Source organism: Sceloporus occidentalis, unplaced genomic scaffold, assembly GCF_023333645.1.
Source record: "Sceloporus occidentalis isolate IW3139 unplaced genomic scaffold, rSceOcc1.0.p SCAF_8, whole genome shotgun sequence".
NCBI classification, from domain to species: Eukaryota; Metazoa; Chordata; class Lepidosauria; order Squamata; family Phrynosomatidae; genus Sceloporus; species Sceloporus occidentalis.
In genome coordinates, this window is record NW_028316988.1 from 12,232,805 (window position 1) to 12,253,383 (window position 20,579).

General features: G+C 45.5%; 2 protein-coding genes across 6 annotated transcripts in view; one reads left to right on the top strand and one right to left on the bottom strand.

The window, feature by feature from the left end:
* The window catches only part of LOC149307937 (MORN repeat-containing protein 5-like), a 22,178-nt gene continuing 1,599 nt past the window's right edge, over positions 1-20,579 (top strand). Inside the window, exons 1-6 of one of the 5 annotated variants that reach the window (XR_016282088.1) lie at positions 1-273; positions 1,063-1,210; positions 2,094-2,205; positions 2,840-2,971; positions 7,873-8,033; positions 10,531-10,611. Coding sequence is in view for 4 of the 5 variants with exons in the window: in XM_089534686.1 (XP_089390812.1) it covers positions 227-273; positions 1,063-1,210; positions 2,094-2,205; positions 2,840-2,971; positions 10,531-10,664 (573 nt within the window). In the remaining variant the exon portion in view is untranslated. Of the gene's footprint in view, positions 274-732; positions 830-1,062; positions 1,211-2,093; positions 2,206-2,839; positions 2,972-7,872; positions 8,034-10,530; positions 11,833-18,264; positions 18,912-20,579 lie in introns of those variants that run through there. The other 4 variants (XM_089534686.1, XM_089534685.1, XM_089534684.1 and 1 more) reach the window with 4 other exon arrangements.
* LOC149307938 (LIM/homeobox protein Lhx6-like) overlaps positions 14,295-20,579 on the bottom strand; it is a 16,868-nt gene continuing 10,583 nt past the window's right edge. Inside the window, exons 4-9 of the mRNA XM_089536834.1 lie at positions 19,619-19,839; positions 15,974-16,074; positions 15,787-15,882; positions 15,279-15,453; positions 14,955-15,058; positions 14,295-14,315 (exon numbers count right to left, since the gene is read on the bottom strand). Coding sequence (XP_089392960.1) covers positions 14,295-14,315; positions 14,955-15,058; positions 15,279-15,453; positions 15,787-15,882; positions 15,974-16,074; positions 19,619-19,839 — 718 coding nt within the window. The remainder of the gene's footprint in view (positions 14,316-14,954; positions 15,059-15,278; positions 15,454-15,786; positions 15,883-15,973; positions 16,075-19,618; positions 19,840-20,579) is intronic.

The window sequence follows — 20,579 nt, forward strand, 5'->3', positions numbered from 1 at the left end:
CCTGCGTTTGGCGGCCTTCACGCATGCGCTGTTTCTTTTCACCTTGCCCGCCTCAACCTCTATATCAGATGCCAGCTTAGGGGGCGTGGCCGAGAAACAAAGCCGCTGCCCGTTGGCCCCGCCCCTCATCTTCCCTCACCTCCCTGCCTCTGAGGAGCCTTGTTGCCATGGCGACGAGGCTTGGGTACCGCGAAGAGGCCTAGTAGGCCCATCGCCTTGCGTGACCATGGACTACACTGGGAGCTCCTACCGCGGGCAGCTCGTCCACGGCAGGTGCGGAAGAAGAAGGGGAGAGACGCGGGGGACAGAGAGCCCCTAAAAACACAAGCATGACCCGTGTCCGTCACGTGTGAACGGCGTTACTCGCGTGTCTCTGTGGAGAGGGCGAGGGTGACACCTGCGCCAATAATAATAATAATAATAATAAATTATAATATATATATATATAACCTGTATTATTATTATCATTATTATTATTTAATTATTATTATATAATTATATATGTTATATAACATATTTAATTAATATAATAATTATATTATATATAATTATATAATTATGTGTAATTATATAATAATAATAATAATCCAGGTTCGATAGCGCTCTTGACTAGTTCTCTCGTGGGCCCAGTGCTGTTCAACATCTTTATCATTGACTCGGATGAAGGAATACTGTACAGGGAATGCCTATAATCCAATTGGCGGATGGCGCCAAATGAGGAGGAGTAGGTAATAATACCTCAGAGAACAGGCTCAAAACTCAAAATGGCCTCAAGAGACTAGAAAGCCCTGGACCAAAGCTAACCAAAGGAACGTCAATGCAGAGAAATGTAAGGTTTTCGTGAGGAAATAAAGATTTTCCTTTGTGAGGAAAAGCGCAACGCATAGATGTAGGACGGACGGAGGACGCCTGGTTTGTGTCCCGTTTTGTCTGGGCTCAGAGACACAAGAGCCCTAATTTCCCCCTAATTCCCAATGGCATTTTGAGACCTCTGAATAATCCCTGGGAGGTGAGGTGAATCAATCCCATTCCTTCAAATCCCCGCTTTGTGTCTTTCTGCAGGTTGGAAGGCACCGGCACCTACAAACTCCCCACAGAAACCAAGTATGTCGGAGAAATGAAAGACGGGATGTTTCACGGCAAAGGGACCTTGCACTTCCCCAGCGGCAGCAAATACGAAGGAACATGGGAGAATGGAATATCGATAGAGGTATACTACTACCTTATTATTATTTCTATATTAGTTGTATCCTGCCTTTTCCCCAACAGTGAGACTCAAGGCAGTTTGCAGGATATTAAAACCAAAACAGATTAAAAGCACACAAAAACACCAGTTATATAGATGTATACTCGTTATTCTAAAAAGCAAATAACAGGTCTCTTCAGGCAGGGCAAGGAGGGAATCTTGCCAGATATCCGGGAGAGCCACTACTAGTGGTAGTATTGATTTAAACCAGTGATTCCCAAACTCTGGCCTTTCAGGTTTTTGGACTTCAGCTCCCAGAATCCCAGGCCATTGGACAAGATGGATGAAGCTTCTGGGAGCTGAAGTCCAAAATCCCCGGAGGACCAGAGTTTGGGAATCACTGATTAGACAGAGCAAAGTCTGGTTCAATGTAAGACTGTTTCCTTTGGTCCTACATATCTGTCATCTTCATCTCATGCCTTCTCTGTTATCTGCCAAGCACCAGAACAAAGACCATCCTATTCTCTCCACACTTTGACAACCAAATAACAGACCACTTTTTAATAGGCAATCTGTTGTTCTCATCTGATTTTTTAATCTTTTCCCAACAGTCCCATTGGCTTTTCTCTGCAGTCTGATTCTGTTGTTTTATGACTCTCATGTTCCAAACCATCTAACAACATTTGTTGCTATCGCAAGAAAACAGACATTACCTTGTTGACCTTTGGGGAAATGGGGTCGCCATTAAATTGGAATGCAACCAAGAATCTTAGAGATAGCCATTACCTTCATGTCCTCCTTGAGGACTTCCCCATGTGTTCTGGTTAGCCCCTGTAGGAAGCAGGATGCTTTGGTCTGGCCCAGCAATGGTCTTCTTACACTCTTGACCTCAAACGTGCCTTTGCAGGGGAAATACACCTTCGCAGATGGGTTGGAGTATCAAGAAGAGAACTGGCATTATTGTGATGGTTATGACAGAAGGTTTTATACCGAAATCTGCAGGGGCCTGAAACCAGCAGGTAATGCCTTGGTTATGTTTTCCAACGAAATGGGACATCTGTATCCATGTTAAAAGAAGTTAGTCTGTGAGAAGTTAGTCTTTAGTCCCCTGCTATACAAGAATACACAACTAAAGCACACTCAAAAGATAGCCATTTATCCCTGTTGAAAAACCTTGTTCTTCTTCATGGTTCTGAGACAGTTAAATACGATCCCTCGGAAAGTGGTGGAGTCTCCTTCCTTGGAGGTCTTTAAACAGAAGCTGGATGGCCACCTGACGGGGATGCTTTGATTGAGAGTTCCTGCATGGCAAGGGATTGGACTGGATGGCCCTTGTGGTCTCTTCAACTCTATGATTCTATAACATGGAATCCATTCATCCACAGAGCCTCCATCTTTCCAGGATTCCAGTTCAGTCCAGTGCCCCCCATTTAGCCCACTAATCCGTCTCAGCATGGTCCAAGACTTGTACTGCCTCCTTTCATTCAAGTGGTACAAAAAAGGAGAGCTGGGCATCATTGTTCCACCTCTCCTCATGTCCATTTTCAGGGGCTCCATAACAGATGTTGCCTATTCTGCTTTCCAGGCCTGGGTATATTTTCTCCCCAGGTTAGGTTTTCACAATCTTGATTTCTGTCTCTTCTCATTTGCCAGGCATTTCCCAGCTTACAAACCTGGATCCTCCTCGGGTCATCCCCATGGGCTGCTATGACTGTGGCGATGGTTTTTATAATCCCAAAACAAGAGTGGTGACCGATTACCTCCACCGGTTTTTGAGGAATGCAGGTATGTCGTTGATTCAATCAGCAACATAGTACAGCATTGCCTGACTTGGTAATTCTAATCTTCTGCTCTATGCGAAGGTCCTCTGATGATATCTATGGGAGTCAGACTTGTAACCAGTGTATAATGATTTGAATTGTCACAAGGTGTGGCATTAAAGGCAAGCCTCAATTTTTGTCAGAATTGTGTTCCTGTGCTTGTGATGTAAATTGAGACTGGCATAAATGGGAGGGGAGGGTATTGGAGATGGATGCATTCCATTGGAACTGAAATACCCCTCACACACAGATTGTCCCCAAATCTGGGTGAGGAATGGGTCAGAAAACTGGAACTTCAGGGCCCATAAAAGTAAGGTTCAGGAGCCATTGCACTTTCTGCACCCCTGCTTTAAAGGACTTGGCTACCATAAGATCATATGGTTGGCCTTATTGCTAAGCAGGGGCTTGAATCTGGGTCCCTCTCTCTGCAACACACACACTGGCTCTGAGTGGCCTTAGTGTAAGAGAAACAAGGACAGCCTCTCACATCCTGACATCCCTTAGCTGTGTTGGACTACAACTCCTACCGTCAACATCCAGCAGGGGAGGTTGAAGTAGGTACTATCTGTCACCCTCCAGTGCTAAACTGGATTTGTGGTATATTGATTTCTCCTTGCATCATCCTCCCCCCAAAATGGTTGATTTTAACAGCTTGCTGGTGGCCCTAGTTGAAAATAATGGAATACCAGAGTTCTGCTGATGAAGTACGATAAGCAGGCTACCTTCCCAAAACAAAGGAACGAAAACCCATCAGTCCGGACAGGAACGCCTAGGAATTCCTTTTCTCATATATACACAAACGCACACACACACATACACATATCTATTTTTCCCCTTGTTTTTTCATCTCCACTTTGAACTCCTCCTTTGTTCCATTTTATTACTATAAACTTATCGACTGGTATCAGGCCTGCAGAAACGTCATTGTGTGTGTGTGTTCTGTGTTTACAAAAGACCATGCCGTTCGTTGGCTGAGAAGCCAGGAGCGGCCCCCAGATCTTTCTCTCTCCTTGGGGGCCATGGGTGTGAAGCAGGGATGTAGCTTGAGAGTCCGTCCCTTCCGCTAAGGGCACCGACAACAATTGAAAGAGACCAGGACTTGCTTGACATCAGAGGAACTCCTGCAGCCCCAGGAGAAGTCGTTGGGAGGCTCAAGGCCACGGAGGTGACAAAATGGGCAGGGAAGGAGCAGGGCTGTGCGGGAAAGAAGCCGAGAAAGGGGTCGGGAGCGAGAGGGAACCCATCCAGGACTGCTCCTTTACAGGAAGAGGAGGAAAACCCCGTCAGGCGGCCGACCAGAACTTGGAAGCATCAAAAGCAGATGGCAGGAAGCATATCAGAAACCTCTGGCAAAAAACCCGCCGCAGCTCTGCGCCAAGCGATACGGCCTTCCTCAAGAGCTGGGTTTGAGAAGAGACTGTTTGGTTTCTTGGTCCTAACCCTAACCCTCCCTTCCTCCCTTCTGTTTTCTTCTCTTCCATCCCCTTGAAATGGTGGAACGGTTTGCAAGACCAAGCAAGGCGAGACACACTTATTGGAACCAATAACAATACCTTCCAGATATTGTTGGGCTGAGGGAATGAATGAGAGGAAAAAGAAGAGGGGACCTTATACAGGAGCTCTTTATCTGAGGCCAAAGGAAGCTGACTTGGATCAAGTCAAACCCCTGGTCATTCTAGCCCAGTACTGTCCACACTGATTGGTAGTGGTCACGCAGCAGTCATTTCCAGCCCTAGTTGCAGATGTTGGGGACTGACATGAGCCATAGCATAACTCCCACCCTCCAGCCCTTTCCATGGTTACCCCTGCTTTATATATGTGGTGAGGAACTTTTTTCAGCCTGAGGGTCAAATTCAATTCCAGTGCTCTCAGAGGCATAATCCAGTGATGGGCATGCCAAAGGCAAAAGGAGTGGGGCCAAAAGACTCGGCATCTTTTAACTTAAAGCTCCTGTTGTTGGTATCTAAGTCTCAGAAGAGTTATTTCAGCCTTTTAGAATGTGGGAAAATCTGTAACAGAAACTCGGACCAGATTGGGATCCCGGAAGGGCCTAATGCAGGCTAAGGGTCTGAGGTTTTCCCTACCCCTTCTTCCTCATTACTTCTTCTCTTCCCCCCAACATTGAATTTTGGGGTTGCTAGCTCTTGCTGCAGTTTCCCAGAGTTGGCATGACATGGTTTTGCCCACATGCCTGCTGTGCCAGGGCTGAGTCCTGGTTCCTGCCTCGCCTGAGCTGGCATGAGCCTTGACTCTTTCCAGCACCTCCTGACAGCACACCTGGGTCTTTAGAAACCAGAGCTGAAAGCGGTCCTTGAAGCACAGGACAATTTAGTCATTGAGACGCCAGTTGCTTTTTTCTTCATTGTCGTTCCAAATTCAGTGGAGGGTCCACCTCCCACAAATTGAAACGATTAACTGCTCTCCAGAAAAGAAAAGTGGGGAGGGCGAATAAATGCGGTTCTTTGGATACTTTTTAAACCAAAGGCACAGGGTTTTGATCAAGCAGTGAAAGTCCCTTACTGCTTACTTTTATTTTTCAACATGCTATGCTATAATGCTATAACTTTCTCTCTCTCTCTCTGAATTTTTTTCCCTTTTGTATATTTAATCATTGTGAATTATAAGCCGTGTGAAAGATTTCAGCTCTGGGGCATTTGCCAGATGGTTGATTCTGCTTTTTTTCCACACAACAAAAGACATAATGTTTGTGGCAAGCCCCGAGAAATTGTTGGTAATCAGTGTATTCTTCAACGAAATAGGCGCCAGACCTGTTTGCAAGAATGTTCAGCTTTTGCAGAAATTAATGGTGAGCACTTTTAGTCTCTGCTCCTGGGCACAGAACAAAACAAATTGTGCCAATTGTTTTGCTGGTTTCCATCACGTAGCTGCACAAGCAGAGGAGATGGGATGTGGACTTTTTAAAGCAGCAACACAAAATAGTTTGTTATCAATTCATTGATTGTTTTCTGCCTGGGTCAGATGCTTCAGGGGAAGATGGGGGGAAAAACAAGATTGCACAGCTCAGAGCATAAGCATCCAGCCACCTCTCCAAGAAAACACTGGAGCACAGGAATCTTCCTTACACCAGATGAATCCATCTAACCCAGGGGTTTTACATCTTTGGTCCTTGAGATGTTTGGGAGTTCGCCTCCCAGAATCCCTGGCAATTAAGCAAAGTGGCTAGGGGACCCTATGAATGAGAGTCATCCTATCATCAATAGCCCTTGCAGACTCAGGTTAGCCATGGCTTCCTTGATGGAGTCTATCCATCTGCAATAGGATCTTCCTCTTTCCCTACTGCCCTCTACCATACCAACGTGTTCTGTCTTTTCTAGTGATTCAAACAACTACTCTAGCCAATGTGTTTTCTTGCTTACATTTCAGTTGGTACCACTCAAGGAATGCCAACAGGTCCTAGTGATCACTCGCCCGTTGGATCTTAGATCCTGGCCGCTCATGGCTTATTAAAACTGAAAGGGTGAAAGCAGCCAGCTAGGCCAGAGAAGAGATTAATACCTATTTACAAAAGGGAGCTGTTCTCGGCTGCCTGAAAGAGCTGACTGGAAAACGGCCCCTGGAAAAAAACCAAACCCTCCCAGAATTTCTTGATATTTTTAGGCCATTCTCTCTCTCCATCAAGTTTTTGAGAAGGATGGATGCTCTTTTATTCCTGGACACTGTTGGACAAAGCCAATTCTCTGGATCCATTTCAGTGGGCGTTCAGTCAGGGGTTTGGCACAGAAGCAACCTTGCTTTGGCCCACAGCTTTACCTGTTGAAAATATCTTGGTGATAACTGATCTGGAACAGGCTCAGCCTTTGACCTCAAGAAGACGATACTAGAGGAAAGGAACCAATGGCCCATCACTATATACATCAGCCTCATGTCTATGAGAAGCCACAACTGAGGTCTCAAATCCTCAGAAGTTTCCGGGCCCAGAAAATAATTACCGGAATGAAACCTGTGGAGGTTCAAATTCCAAACCTTTTGCTTGCCAAGGATAACACAGAGTGTTTGGGTTTTAGTTCTCTGCTGTGGATACTCAGAGGATTGAGATGTGAACTGCCTTGGAGCTTGTGGTCAACTGTGTCGCCTAACAACACTAACAAACGTACCCCCCAAAATTCATCTAGGCTAGAAAAGTTCTCCTTAATGGGCAATTTGTAATTACATGAGTGAAATGGAAATGGAAGGGTAAAACTCCACTTGTGGTGAAGGTTTACACAGTGCTTTTATATTTCCACTCCTCAGTTTGGTAGGTCAGGAAGGCAACGGAATAAGAAGAAGGGTCTTCAGCAATGGTCTCTGTTTTCATTAAAGACTAAGGATTCATGAAAATCACCATCATGTCTTGTGTGTGTGTGTATTAATCCTTTCTGGGATGAGAAAATGGATGAATGGACAGACAGATGGAAGGATATTTTTAGGTCCATGAAATACACATGTATGCTTTTATAAAAGAAAACCCTCGGGCCCTGGTTGACACCGCTTGCTTTTCTCCATGCCCTGCGTTTGGATACCAGGATAGCTGTTGGTCCCCATGTGTCAGTGGCAAACCACAAAAAGATAAAAGCAGAGCTGTCTGAATGGCACCTCACAGGCCACCTCCCAAGGGTTGCGGCCTCTTCTCAGGTTGACAAGTCTTCCCCTTTTGGGGTGCAGCAGGCAAGGAAGACAGAAAACCTCCAGCCACTGTCCCAGCACAAGGGCGCCTTCCTTAGTTATTATGATGCCTGCTTGTTGAAAGCTGAGCACGGAATTAAAAACTGACTGTTTGTGAGAGCTGACAGGAGTTGTCTACCTGCATTTCTTTTCCACCGTGAGCACCTAGTTTGCTTATTTCTTGTTTCATTTTGTTTCACAAAGCCCTCCAGCTCACTGGCTCCTGCTTCGGCACAAATTGGGCCCACTAGAAAAGAAGCAGCGCTAAAAGAATGAACTTTGAGAAAAGGCTGGACAGGCTCCAATGTGCGATTGTCATCCACAACGTGAAGAGCTGCCTAAATACACCGAAGTGATAATTTCCAGTTGAGTAAAGAAAATTTGTATTCTCTCTCTCTGTTGCTAGCGCGCACGCACACACACACACACACAGAGTCCTGCTATCATTGCATATATATATATATATATATATATATGGAGGAAATAACATCTGAAGATGAAGATGTGCTTTGGCGCTCATATTAATAGAGGCCAACAATTGCCTTTGCAAAAAAAGAAAAAGAAGTAATTACAACTTGCCGCCTGGGAGTGCTAATCAAACTCTGGGCTTTAATTCTGTTTTAAATATGGATGAAACGTGCATCTCTCCACACTCACCCTGGTGTGGCAGGGTGACGGAAGCCTCCGGGGATGATGGCACAAGAGAGAGGGAGCGAGAAAGGGACAGCGTCGCTCTAACAAGCAGCTGCCTCCGAGTAGAATCGGCATCTGTGATTTAAATTGTTAGCTGCACAGTCAGGTAGAGTGTAAAAAGGGTGGTCGAGAGGCTGTTAAGTCCCTGGCCGCCAATTACGAACAATCAAGGAGGAGCCTGCAAACTCATTCAGTACAATAAACCCAGTTTGTCTTGTTTCAGGGGTTACCGCTGAAGAGGCTGCAGCTGCACTGATTCAAACACCCGGCAACAACTACAGGGGCGATTACCAGGCCTCCTCCTCCTTCAGGGCGGCAAAAGTAGGACTAGTGTGCACACACACGGGCACGCACACAACGTGTGCTGCTCTTCCATTAACTCTTTAGCTCCCCACAGGGCCTGGACGCTCTTCCTCCTGTCCTCCCGGTCCATTTGGAAGAGCTGAGGTCTTTCCTGGCTGGTCTGCCCAGTTTCAGCCACTGTGTTTCCTTCAAAGCCACAGGTGGCATAGTTGTGGGAAGAGCTCCGTAGCCTAGCCTGCATCCCCTATGGCTTGTAAACGCTACTTTGAGTACAACTCCCAGAGCTCTCCAATGCTGGGGAAGGTGGAGAGTGAGCTGGACATTGTTGTTCCCAAAAGTTAACTTTTCCAAGCTCTGGTTCCTGTTTTCCAAAGTGAACGGCTGTCCCAGTTCCTCAGTGATGTTCACTACTCAGGGGTGAATTCCCTCGTCTTCCTTTGCTGTCACCTCCCTGAACAACGCCTCTGTGTTTATTTATATCTCGCCTTTATCCCAGTCTGGGGTTCAAAGTGGCTTATAAAATTTAAAACAGATAATAACTTTGAAACCCATATCATACAAAAACTAAATATATAATTAAACTAACAACAGAATTAAAAGTGAGACCATTGAAAAGAAAACGGTTAACTAGGACAGCATAGTCTGAAAGGCCTTTTTCCATTTGAGCAACCAGCCTCAGAGATCCAGATTCGGGTCCCTGCTTATCCCTGAAGTTCACTGGATAACCCTCGGCCAGTCATTTAATTGTCAGCCTACCCTCCTTCTTGTGAGGGTAATATGGGCAAGCTTAATGTCTGTAGATGAAAGCAGTTTGCCAGGAAGAACAGAGGATCTCTTGCAGAAGCCAGGGCTCTTTTGGTCACTGGGGCTGCGTGCTGTTTCCACGAATATACTGCTAGCTTTTTAAAGGTGTGTGTCTAGCTTGCATTCTCCTAAAACGTGCAAGCGCCAGGTAAAGGCTTCCTAGTCTCTTTTCTTTCAGTGGCACTTGGGCAAGAGAACATCATAACTCAGTTGTCCAGATTGTCCTGTTTTTGAGGATTTTGATCTAAAGTGTCTTTGAAAACAGGTCCAGTTAAAATGAGCAGAACAGAATTTCCCAGTGAAGACATTTTAGGATTGACACGTTGGCATTCAGCAACCACTGAATAATAATAATAAAGTCTGTTTTATATTATTTGTGAACTGTGAAGTGAAGCTGTGAACCCAAAGCGAAAAGTATCAGTCGTCATTGATTTTGGCAAGATTTAAGTGCCCAAGATTGCAGTGGGATTTTATATGCCTACAATCAAAGGAGGGCTTCAGACATTAATTGGCTGAATAAATGAACTAACTAAAACTAAATTTCTTGGGTGCTAAAGGCATGCTCTTTCTTTGGGGAGGGGCCTCCTCTGCATTTGAATAAAAATGGTAAGAATGGCCTTTTAACAATGCATGGCTAATACTTTTCAGCTTTTAAACCATAAGTTTTTTCCTCCTGTTTTTCCTTGAATATGTGGAACAAAGGCTCTTATACTGAGGTTTTGTCAGCATGCAAAGCAATTTAAATTAAACTGACTGAGATGAAATAGTCTGCCATCCTGTGCCTATGTATCTGAAGTTTTGTTGAGCTCAGTGCTTCTGAGTAAGCATGCACTGTTTTTAAAAGATTACTAAATGGAACTTTTATGTGCAACTAGTTTTTATGTAGCAATGTCACAGAGATGGTTTGATTTTGCCAGATTCTTTTGTTTTGTTATCTTCACTCTTTTGATCGTTGGCAACATCTGGCAGGGATTGTACCCCCAAAAACTCAATCTGATGCTTCTTTTCTCATGTCTCACATTCCCCCCCCCCCCCCCACACACACACACTTTCACATTTTAGATGACGACGAACACGAGTGGATTGTCCGCACCTGCCGGAAGGGTTGGGACGAAATCGTTGGATATAGGCCCAAAAGAGGAGCTCTGTCTCAAGGAGGTAAAGAAGAAAAGGGAGAGAAGGAGACTCTCCCTTGAAGCCTTTTCCTTTGCAAGGACTCCGCACCTATAATTTCTCCATTAAGGTAGTTTTTGTTACCTTTGCTAACAAAATAAAATGTAAAGCCACACTTCATCAGCCGCGTTAAGAGGAAATTGTATAACTAATCACCCTGCACTTTACTATAATATATTCCCATGAGGTATGCAGCCGACTAGGGGCTTTTTATATCTACATTGCAAGCACAAAAGAATTAGTTCAAAAGGCAGCCTCGTGTGCGCCGCCACACAGAACACCCACAAGCCCCAGTGGATCCTTCTTCCCCTGGTGTTCCGCTATTAATTGGCTGTTATAACGGTGAGCTCAGGAGCTACGAATTTGGGTGTGCTTTTTTTTAAATAACTGCTTTGCCAAGGAGAGAACTAATGAACGAAGCCGCTTTGCCACCTCCAGTGAGTGTGGTTGTTGTCGTAAACAAAAGGCAAGCAGGATTGCAAAGTTGCATAGGCATTTCTCAAACAAAAAGAAAAATGGCATCGCACCCAGGATTTTTTTTTCCTCGATGTAAGTGCCAGCACTTTCGACTTGCGTTAACTTTATTTATTACACAAATAAGACATTTACAAAGCACAACAGTAAAAGTAACAAAAACAGACATTGGTTTTACAATTTAAAAAGTGCTTTACAGTTCCCACCCAACCACCCCTCTCTTTCTCGCTCTCAACCGCTCTCTCTTTTTGCTTTTTTAAATAAATATCCATCTTGAGACGGCCCGCTCTTCGGAAGAGTATTTTTAGCTGTTGTAGCCAAGACATGCACAATTGCAACACGCTACAAAAAAACAATCTGCTCTTTTTCAAGAAAAGTTTGGCTGTGTTATCTGCCCTTGGCTGGTATTGCCTTGTGAGGCTTGGCTGTTATCTGGCATCTCTGAAGTTTGCAGCCCTGTAGCCCAGTTTATTCCATGATTCTTAAACCCTCCTTGTTCTGGAGTATAACACCAACCCAAGCTTTTTTTAAAGAAAAGGTAGGGGAGAAGAGGAGGACGGAGCACTACCTTCCACAACCCCATCAAACCCAACATGTATTCATTATTGAAATCAAGTCAATTTGCATATATTTGCATGATTCCTTCTGCGATCACGTAGTAGCAGGGATCTATTCATGCAACTCAAATTTTGCTCTCCTAATTATTGGGAATCATTCTTAATGTTTGTACTTTCTGAGGTTCCACCAAATTTCACTTTTTCTTCAGCCTTAAGGACTACTAACCTGAGCTTTTTACACTAAAAAAAAATCAAAATGAAACCATTTATTTTAAGAGGCAGATTTTTCTGCCTCATAACAAACTATGTATGAACATTTCAGCAGCCATGTTTCAGATTGCTCCATTTTTAAGTTGTCAGAATACTTAAGATTAGTTTTAGTTTGTGCAGATGGAGAAAACCCATAGGTCAAAGCTCCACCAAGTTACTGTGGCCAGGATTAAAAAGAAGTTAGGCCTACTCATTAGAGGGATGCCCTGCATTCTCAGGACAGTAATTTGTTTTCCATAGGCATCATTTGATTAAATGATGGATTATGTCCACTTCTGGGGGGGGGGGAGCTACTGAACTGCAGCCAAAAAAAGGGGGGAAAACACCCTAAAAAAAAGGGGGGGGGGTAAACCTGGCAGAGCCCAAACAAAATTCTCAAATGGTAAGAGCCTCCATCCCTGGCTGCTTCCTGACTTTTGCAAGGAAGACAGACCAAGATTTCCTGCAGGGTTGGAGAGGAGGGATGGTGTGGAGCACAGAGTAGTATTTTCACCCTTAGAATGATTAACAAAGAGAATTTAAATATAAATTATCACATTTCAGCTCATGCCTCGTTCAGTTGCTGATAACAAATGTGCACTGCATCCAGGGTAGCCGTTGAGGGCACTATTATGGCAAGCCTTCTCCATAGGAAGATGGTGCTATCTGTTATGTTGTTTTCTAAGATGACATGTTGAACAGCAGATGCGGGAGAAATCGAGGGGGGGGGGTTAAGTGGAGCAGTGATTTTTTAAAACTGTGACTCTAAAAAATAAGTGCAGAAAGGATTTTTAAAACTGTGCCCCTATCCAAGTGGGCCCCTTGTGCGACTGCTGTTTTGTTTGATGCCACCTTTGGGCATGTGAAAGCCACAACTCTCTCAGTCCATATTCTGTGCCTAATCCAGACCGAGTGTCAGGAATAGGAATAACTCCTAGGCTCATTTCCTGGGGAGAGCAGAACTCAGCTGAGACTTTTAAATCAGTTTGATTAGAACTGGGCTGCACATCTGTCTTTCTTGTACCTATCCACCCTCCACCGACAAAGGCTGCTAAATAGCATGCTGTTAGTTTTCTGTTTTTACATGTTGCCTTCAAAGGCACAAGAAAATTTTTCAGAAGGCAAGGAACCCTCCTGGTGCTCACAGTCACATTGGCATCCCACACTGGTCTAGACTACAAACCTAGACCATGAGAGTTAGAAGCACAGAAACATTGACCCTAAACAGCTTCACACAATAGCACCATTGCTCAAATGCCTGTTCCCAGGTAATGCCACTGGTGCAGCACAAATTTGGGGCAGGGGTGTCACATCACAGGGCTAGGCATTTTGGATCTAAAGGCAGCGCCACACAATGTCAGCAGCCACCTCTTCATAGTGGAAGAAATCTTGGGAGGGCAAGTGCCAGTTGGAGCTCACAAAACTGTGCCCTAAAAGACTGACTTGCATCCCATCATTCCTGTCTCCTAAACAAAACTTTCATGCTGACACCAAGATATATTTAAACATTTTCTTGCCTTCGCCCTAGTAACCTGGACCCTGATGATTTGAATCTGGCTCCTAGGAGTTAGAAAAGATTTTTTTTTTAATTTCCCTATAGCTCATCTTTCTGCTACTGTGTGGTTGGGTTAAAAAGTATATATGTTTGTTTGAGAACCACCTGTTTCTCCCAGTTACAGATTACCAGCATTTGGGTTTCAGAGCTGCAAACTCCTATCTGTTAAAGGGACAGACAGGCATTTTCTTGACAAAAGAGAGTCAAACAACCCTCAGAGTTGAAAGGCCAAGGTCCATAGTCTCTGCTACCAAAATTATTGGATGGAGTGGGAGAAGAAACAATTTACTTTCCAGGTCTCTGTATGATGGCCAAACAGACTGGTCAGCCAACCTGATTGTTACACAGATTTAAGATTGTGAACAATTTAGCTTCAGAAACTCAGTTTCTCTTCTTGATGTGGTCAAGAGTCAGAGGCCGACCCATCCTCAGCTTGAGCTTCACAAGTGAGTTCCTCCCCTCTTCCTTCCCTGCTGAGAACAACATAAGGGCTGGTAGGTTTGAGTTGTTCCATCAGAGAGGACACTGCTGCCTTGAAGTCTTTGTCAGCCAACAAGTTGCCATCCCAAGGGAGGACCAAGTGGAGAACACAACCAGGTGCTTGAGAGATTGCAGTGGTGGTGCCAGAGATTGGTTACGAGGTTCAGATGCCAGATCAGAAGGAATACCGGAAGTGGGTTCTTCTGGCAGCCTATGCATTGGCCATCCTACTGTGCTGAGTTGCCATGGGTTGCATGGCACATGGTTGAGCAGCAGTGTCACTGAAAACAAATCCTACCATGAACAAATCCCCCGGAGATCAGGAGGAGCACAAATAGTCAGTACTGAAAGAGGATGACCTGTCAGAAAGGAAAGAAAAGCAAGGCAGAGACTCAGTGACCTCAGAAGTATGCATAGTTCTTCATTCCCTAGTATTTCCTGACAACTGAGAACCTCCTTCAGGAAGAATAATAGACCAGCAAGAAGTTTGTGCAGTTTTCTCCTGGTATCCAACAGCCCAAAGTGTTGTGTTAGAATTATTCTGCAGGGAAAAACGTGGGGTTTTTGTGTGTGGAAACTTTCCTGTTTTTCACAGAAAATAGTTGTTGTTTTTTAAACTCAGGAAGACACATGTTCAAATACATTTGAACATAGGAAGAATACTATAGAGGAACTAGTTTGATTATTCATCCTTGCATACATGGAGGAAATCAAGGATTTACATCACTACAGAAGATGGCCAAGAAATACAGCTATGCTGTCGTGATAGTGTTGGTGCCAGGGCCATGGGCTAAACTGATGCCCCAGGGCCTCTCTATTTCTGTCCTCACAATGGCCAACCGAAGGCCTGAATGGAAAGCCCCCCACACATACAGCTCAGGAGGGCACTAGCTTTGGGGTCTGGTCTGGACAGGGAAAGAGTAGCAGAATCAGGTCACAGGAGGACTCTAGGCCTTCACAACCAGCAGTGGCGACTGCAGAAGCTGAATAGCATTTACCTTCTCCCCCCGGCTTGCTAGGGGTCCTTCCATGTCGGCTTTGAGGTGCACAGGAGGGCCAGCGTAGGGGAGGCGGCAGTGCATTTGCCCACACTGTACCTGACCTGCGAATGAGAAGGCAGCTTTAGCCCTTACTCTTCCATGCCGCAGACCCACAAGCCATCAACTATGGATAGTTCAAAGGAAAGCAAGCACATTATGTGCTGTGCCAGAAGGGCAGATGTGCAGAGAAAGGCCATCCAATGGTCCCATGGTCCGGGAAGTGGATCCAGGCCTCCCAGAGTCAGCCAAACCCTGCCTTAAGCACATTGGGCCAGTGCTTACTTTCTATGTAACTGTGAAGCGTCACCATCCTGGCCCTTTCAGGACTGCTGAAGGGGGAGTAGTGGATGTCATCAGGCAACACGGAGGGGATGCGAGACTGGGAACCTCCAGATGCCGGCACCGGGTGTTGGGGCGTGTGCTTTTTATGCCGCGCTCGGCAGTTCTGAAACCAAACCTGGAACACAGAATCATCATCCCAGAGGACTGTTGTGAGGAGTCCCCCATGTTCTCTGCACATGAAACTGCCTTTTCTTTTCTCTTACAGAAAGTAGACTGCTGGGCAGCAATCTGTGACCTTCACTACCACACACAGACTGTTCATTGGCATTCTGTAACTCTGAACAACAATATCAACAGGATTAAAATCTCTATTATGTCCCATTGCGAGTTTCTTGAGCATCTCACTGGCCCCTGTCAAGAGCCCAAGGACACCTTAGGAATCTTCGGTCCTGGATGGCCAAGAATGAATCCCTTTAGGTTGCCATTATTACAGAGCTCAAGGCCTCACCTGAATAACTCTCCTGCTCAGCCCCGTCATGTCGGCCAGTTTCTGAAGGGTCTGCGCATCCGGGTTGTTATCCTGAGCAAATTGTGCTTGCATGACCTGAGAGAACAGCAATAAGCAGAAAGTGATCCAGGCCCATCCTCAACCTCTGCTGAGATCCCTGCCTCAGCCACCCACCCAGGCTCTCTACCTGCAGCTGCTCCGCCGTGAAGGACGTCCGGGCTCTTTTGGCCGGCTTGGGCTGGCTGTCTTGCTCAGAAGGAACTGCCCCTTCCAATGTGATGCCGTTCCCTGCAAAAGAAGGATGGATGAACCTCACCCCCACTGCAGAAGCTGAGTTACCTAGAATCATAGAACTTTAGAAGTGAAAAGTACTGCTGTGCAGACTCACAGAGTGATCTTGCTCCACCCCAATTCAGTTTGCTCATGCAAGACAATTACAGTTGAACCACTGACTTCTATTCAGGACAAGATGGTGGGTTACCAAGGACACAGTGCTACAGCATCTGATGTAAACACAATGACTCCTCAACAATATGGCTCCTCCAGAGTCTTTCTCCCCATGTACCTTTGCAGGTGCTGCCTCTTTTCCTTCCAAAGGCTTACTGTCCCTTCTAGACTGCGTAGGGTCCATCCATCCTTAGCCAAACTGATCTTTCACTCCCCTCACAGAAGTTTTACTGCTGCTCAATATTCCACAAATTACTCTTCCAGACATAGTATGTTCACAAACATTTGGTACAAACAGAACAATATAAAAAGCACTGGATGAACCATGATGCAAAGCCGGCCATCGCGAGAGACTCCAGAAGCTGTGAGGATCGATCAGCCGCTTGGCTCAGGCGTTCCCTTTGCCCTACAAGATGTTTCGGTTTGGAGGCAAGATTTGGGATGTGATTATTTTGGCCCAAGTTGAAGGAATTTTCTCCACTCCCCCCCTTTTTTATAATTTTTTTGTTTTGTTTAGCAGTTCGACTCATTGCTGTAGGATGATTAATGAGATTCAGCTTCAGTACCATCTGTTTATTTTCCCTTCTCTCAGAAAACCCTCATGTGTGCGCAGGCGAAACCGCTTTGCAAATTCCCGGAGGAAACATAATGCGCTAAATGGAAGTGCCGTTGGGTTTGTGGGGTATTAAAAAAAAAATTCCTTCACCTTTATGTCCTCTGCCAAGAGCCAAAAGGAAAGGGCACGGACCCACCCTGTCCAGCTGCCAGCTGGCCTTTGGCCACCCCATGTCCCCTTTGCTGACACTCCTTGCCCTCCAGAGAGTTGGCATCCAGAGCCAGAGGAAGGACTGAGAGAGGCAGGGCATGGCTGGGCCTCTCCTAGGGGAAGACACTGTTCCAACACTTCCAAACTGGGATGGCTCAACTGGGTTGAGTCAGGCCAACTTGTCTCCGCCGGCAGAGAGAATGAGAAAGAGAGATTTGGACTCCCAGTTGCATTCACGTGCTCATGGGTTCAGTTTCATTGGAGCCATAAGAGCTCAGGATTCAATCATGCAATCCAGCAAATGGGAAATGATGGGATGCTTCTGTTCAAACCTTGGGTTCAGCTTTCACTTCTGCTGTAAGCCCTCATCCAAGCAGAGATTTTTGGCTTCTCAGTAGTCCTACTTTCTTGCAGAATTTCCACAGACCTAGACCTAGCTTGGATGCTTTTTGTGACATGGTTGTGTATACGAGACAGTTTTAGAAGACCTGAAACATCCCTCTTCAGGGTAACAATGATCGTATACTTCAGCCACCTACCATTGGTTTTGTTTTATTCTGGGTATCATCTGGGATAAAATCTGCCCCAACAAATCTAGTGCATTTGTGTTGGTTATGTTTTTTTGACCCACAATTATTAATAATTATCACCCCATTATCTCCCCCCAAAGCATTTATTTAAGGTAAGCATGCCCATCTGTTTTTGGGGTGTATGCAGAGGGAGTTTGCATTGACTGCAGGAAAGGCACACGGAGTAAAACTCCTTATTTCCTATGCAACCAGAGACAGGGCAAGAAGATTTTGCCCCCAAATGGCAGAAGTGTTGGCTGAAGCCGGAAAGAATTTTAAAAGAATCTGAAGACGACATGCGTGGCACTCCATAGTGGTGAAAATATTGAACGAAAATCCATGATTGACTCTTTCTTGCTGTTAAATAATGCTGCAAATATTTCAACACGGCGCTGCTGCCTGCCCCTTAAGAAAAAACAGAGGCCCTCACTGGGTCTAGTCCAGCAGTCGCTGGTAGTTCCCATGTCAGAGGAATGGTGATTCTGCTCCAGGTTTTAGTCCAAACTGTAAAGGTTCCAGGTTTACCTGGAGTGAAGGGTTCAGCACTTTGCATAGCTTGAGTCTGGACTAAAGCCCAGAGCGGATTCACTGGCAGATCCAGCTGCTGTCGATCTCGATCCAGTCATGCCAAGGGCAAGACTATGTGTCCACTTCCCTTCTGACTTGCTCCTTCCATCTTGCGCTCCCCTTTTACAGATGGAAGGTCTGAGGTCAAGGGGAAACTCCCATCGACTGGATTCAAGGCCACCCAGCAAGTTTCCGCAGCCCAGAGAGCATCCGAACCCGGGTCCAAGTTCAAGCCGTCGGGCCACAGCAGGCTGGGTGCACCGCAAATGCCCGACACAGACAGCCGTCCCCTTCCCTTGCCCACTCCGGCATCTTGTTTTGATTTTGTTTTCATCTCCTTGCTTAAATCTTGTAAACAGAAACACTGATTATTTTCATTTTCAGATCCCCCCCCACCCGTCGTCGTCGTCTTCCCCTCTGAAATCGTTTCCATCTGCTGTGCAAAATGGCCTGCCATATGCCCGCCTCTTGCACAGGCTCAGAAAAAAAGAAATGAAAAATCAGACAACTTCTTGACACTTGGGCAAAGTTTTATCTCTTGGGAATTGTAGGCGCATTAATTCAGAGGAGGAGGAGGAGGAGAGCGCCAGAGCTGGAGACGGATCACATGAAGAGAAGATGAGAAAAATCTACATTCTTTGGAGGGGAAACGGGAAATGTGGGCACCCTAAGACGTCAGCTCTACGTATCCCAAATAACTCTCGTTCTAGCAGAAAAGCACAGAATCCGGTACGTGGCCCAGAACTTCCAACCATAGCAATTTATGAATAAACACAACACATGCTCAGAAATTGGAAGTGACTCAGCTTCAGCTTGGCCTTGGCTTCACAAGACGATCTGTACCAGACCCAAACATGTCTTTGCAATTTTAATTTTGTAGTGACAAAGTTGTGACCTCTCCAGGGATACCTATGATAGTCTTGAGTGATGGTTAGGACCTGGTGCAAGATGTGTTTTCGAAAGACATCACTATCCAGACAGATAATAAATGTGGGGATCAGTTCAAACTTCGAAGGAAGTTCCAGAGGCTGGGAATGTTACTTTGGGGGACTATAAATCCCAGACTCACCCCAGATAGCTTGGCTCACAGGATAACATTTCCAGCTTCTGGGAAGTTGAGAGAAGGATTCAGTTTGGGAGTGATTTAAAAATCATAGTAGCAGACACTCAGACAAAATGCATGCCACGTGGTTAAAGTCCAAAGACATGCCAGCATGCTTAAAGGAGCAGATTCCAGAAAGGCATGAAGGCTTTCTTTCAAGAAATGAAAGCCTTGGAAACTCCAGCAAAAAATATGCCAGATGCAGAGCAGCCCTTCAAAAAGGGGAATGGGAGGAAAAGGTCTCTCTGCCTGACAGTAAGCAAGAGGATTTTAAAAAAATTCTTTTTATCATTACTATTTAAATTAGAATCACATTTTTATAAAGTGATGTGTTGGCTTTCTCCTCACATGAATGGATATTATCTGCAAGCATCCACATACCGTTCTCTGCCGCGCGCTTGAGGTTTTCTATCATGGTGTCGTAGTGGATCCGACAGAGGACCTTCTCTTCCACTAAGCCAAACTCTTCTCCGGTGGACAGCTGCCTCTTACAGGAGAAACAAGCAAAGCATGCCAAGTGGTAGGCATTGCCCCGGGCTCTCCGGACCCAGTCGCTGGCATAGATCTGCCTCCCACAGCGGGCACATTTTGTACCAAACCGGCTGGGGAAGAAAGGAAAGAAACAGGAAAGGTGCCATCAGCATGCAAGCGTGTTGGAGCACTCACTGTGTATAAACCTGTTAGTACAGTATCTTATTTTACAAGAGCCAACAAAGTGGCTTGAGTGTTGGACCATGAACTGGAGGTCACTATGAGAGATAATATGATTCCAGATGATGATGGTGATGATGATGATGATGATGATGATGATGATGGAATCATAGTGTTTGAACCATCTGGAAACTTGGTGTTGGAACCCCCCGTTCAGCCATGGAAACCCACTGGGTGACCTAAGGCAAGTCCCACTCTCTCAGCCTCAGAAGAAGGCAAAGGCAAACCATCTCTGAACAAATCTTGGCAACCATCTCACTCTCTGCAATGCTAGCAATTTGCAGAGTGAAGAAGAAGAGGTGGCAAAATTCTTATTTGGAGAGACAAAGTCATCATTTTATCTCCGGTAGCTATAATCCCTAGTAAAAGGAGAGTTTTGGGACTAAACCGTCTTTTCAGTTCCAGCCATCTTTGGGGAAGCTAGCTGAGTGGGTGGAAGTCTTGAGACTCTCCAGATGTGGTTGGATTGCAACTCCCAGCACTCCCAGCCATTGTTTCCACTGGCTAAGGTGGACAGGAGCCACTGTCGAACCACATCTCAAAAATCTCAAGATCCCTGCCTCCCTCCCCTCATTTTATTCAGAGCAAGGCAGGTTGAAGCACTCAGCACCTTCAGGAAATGAGATCCCAA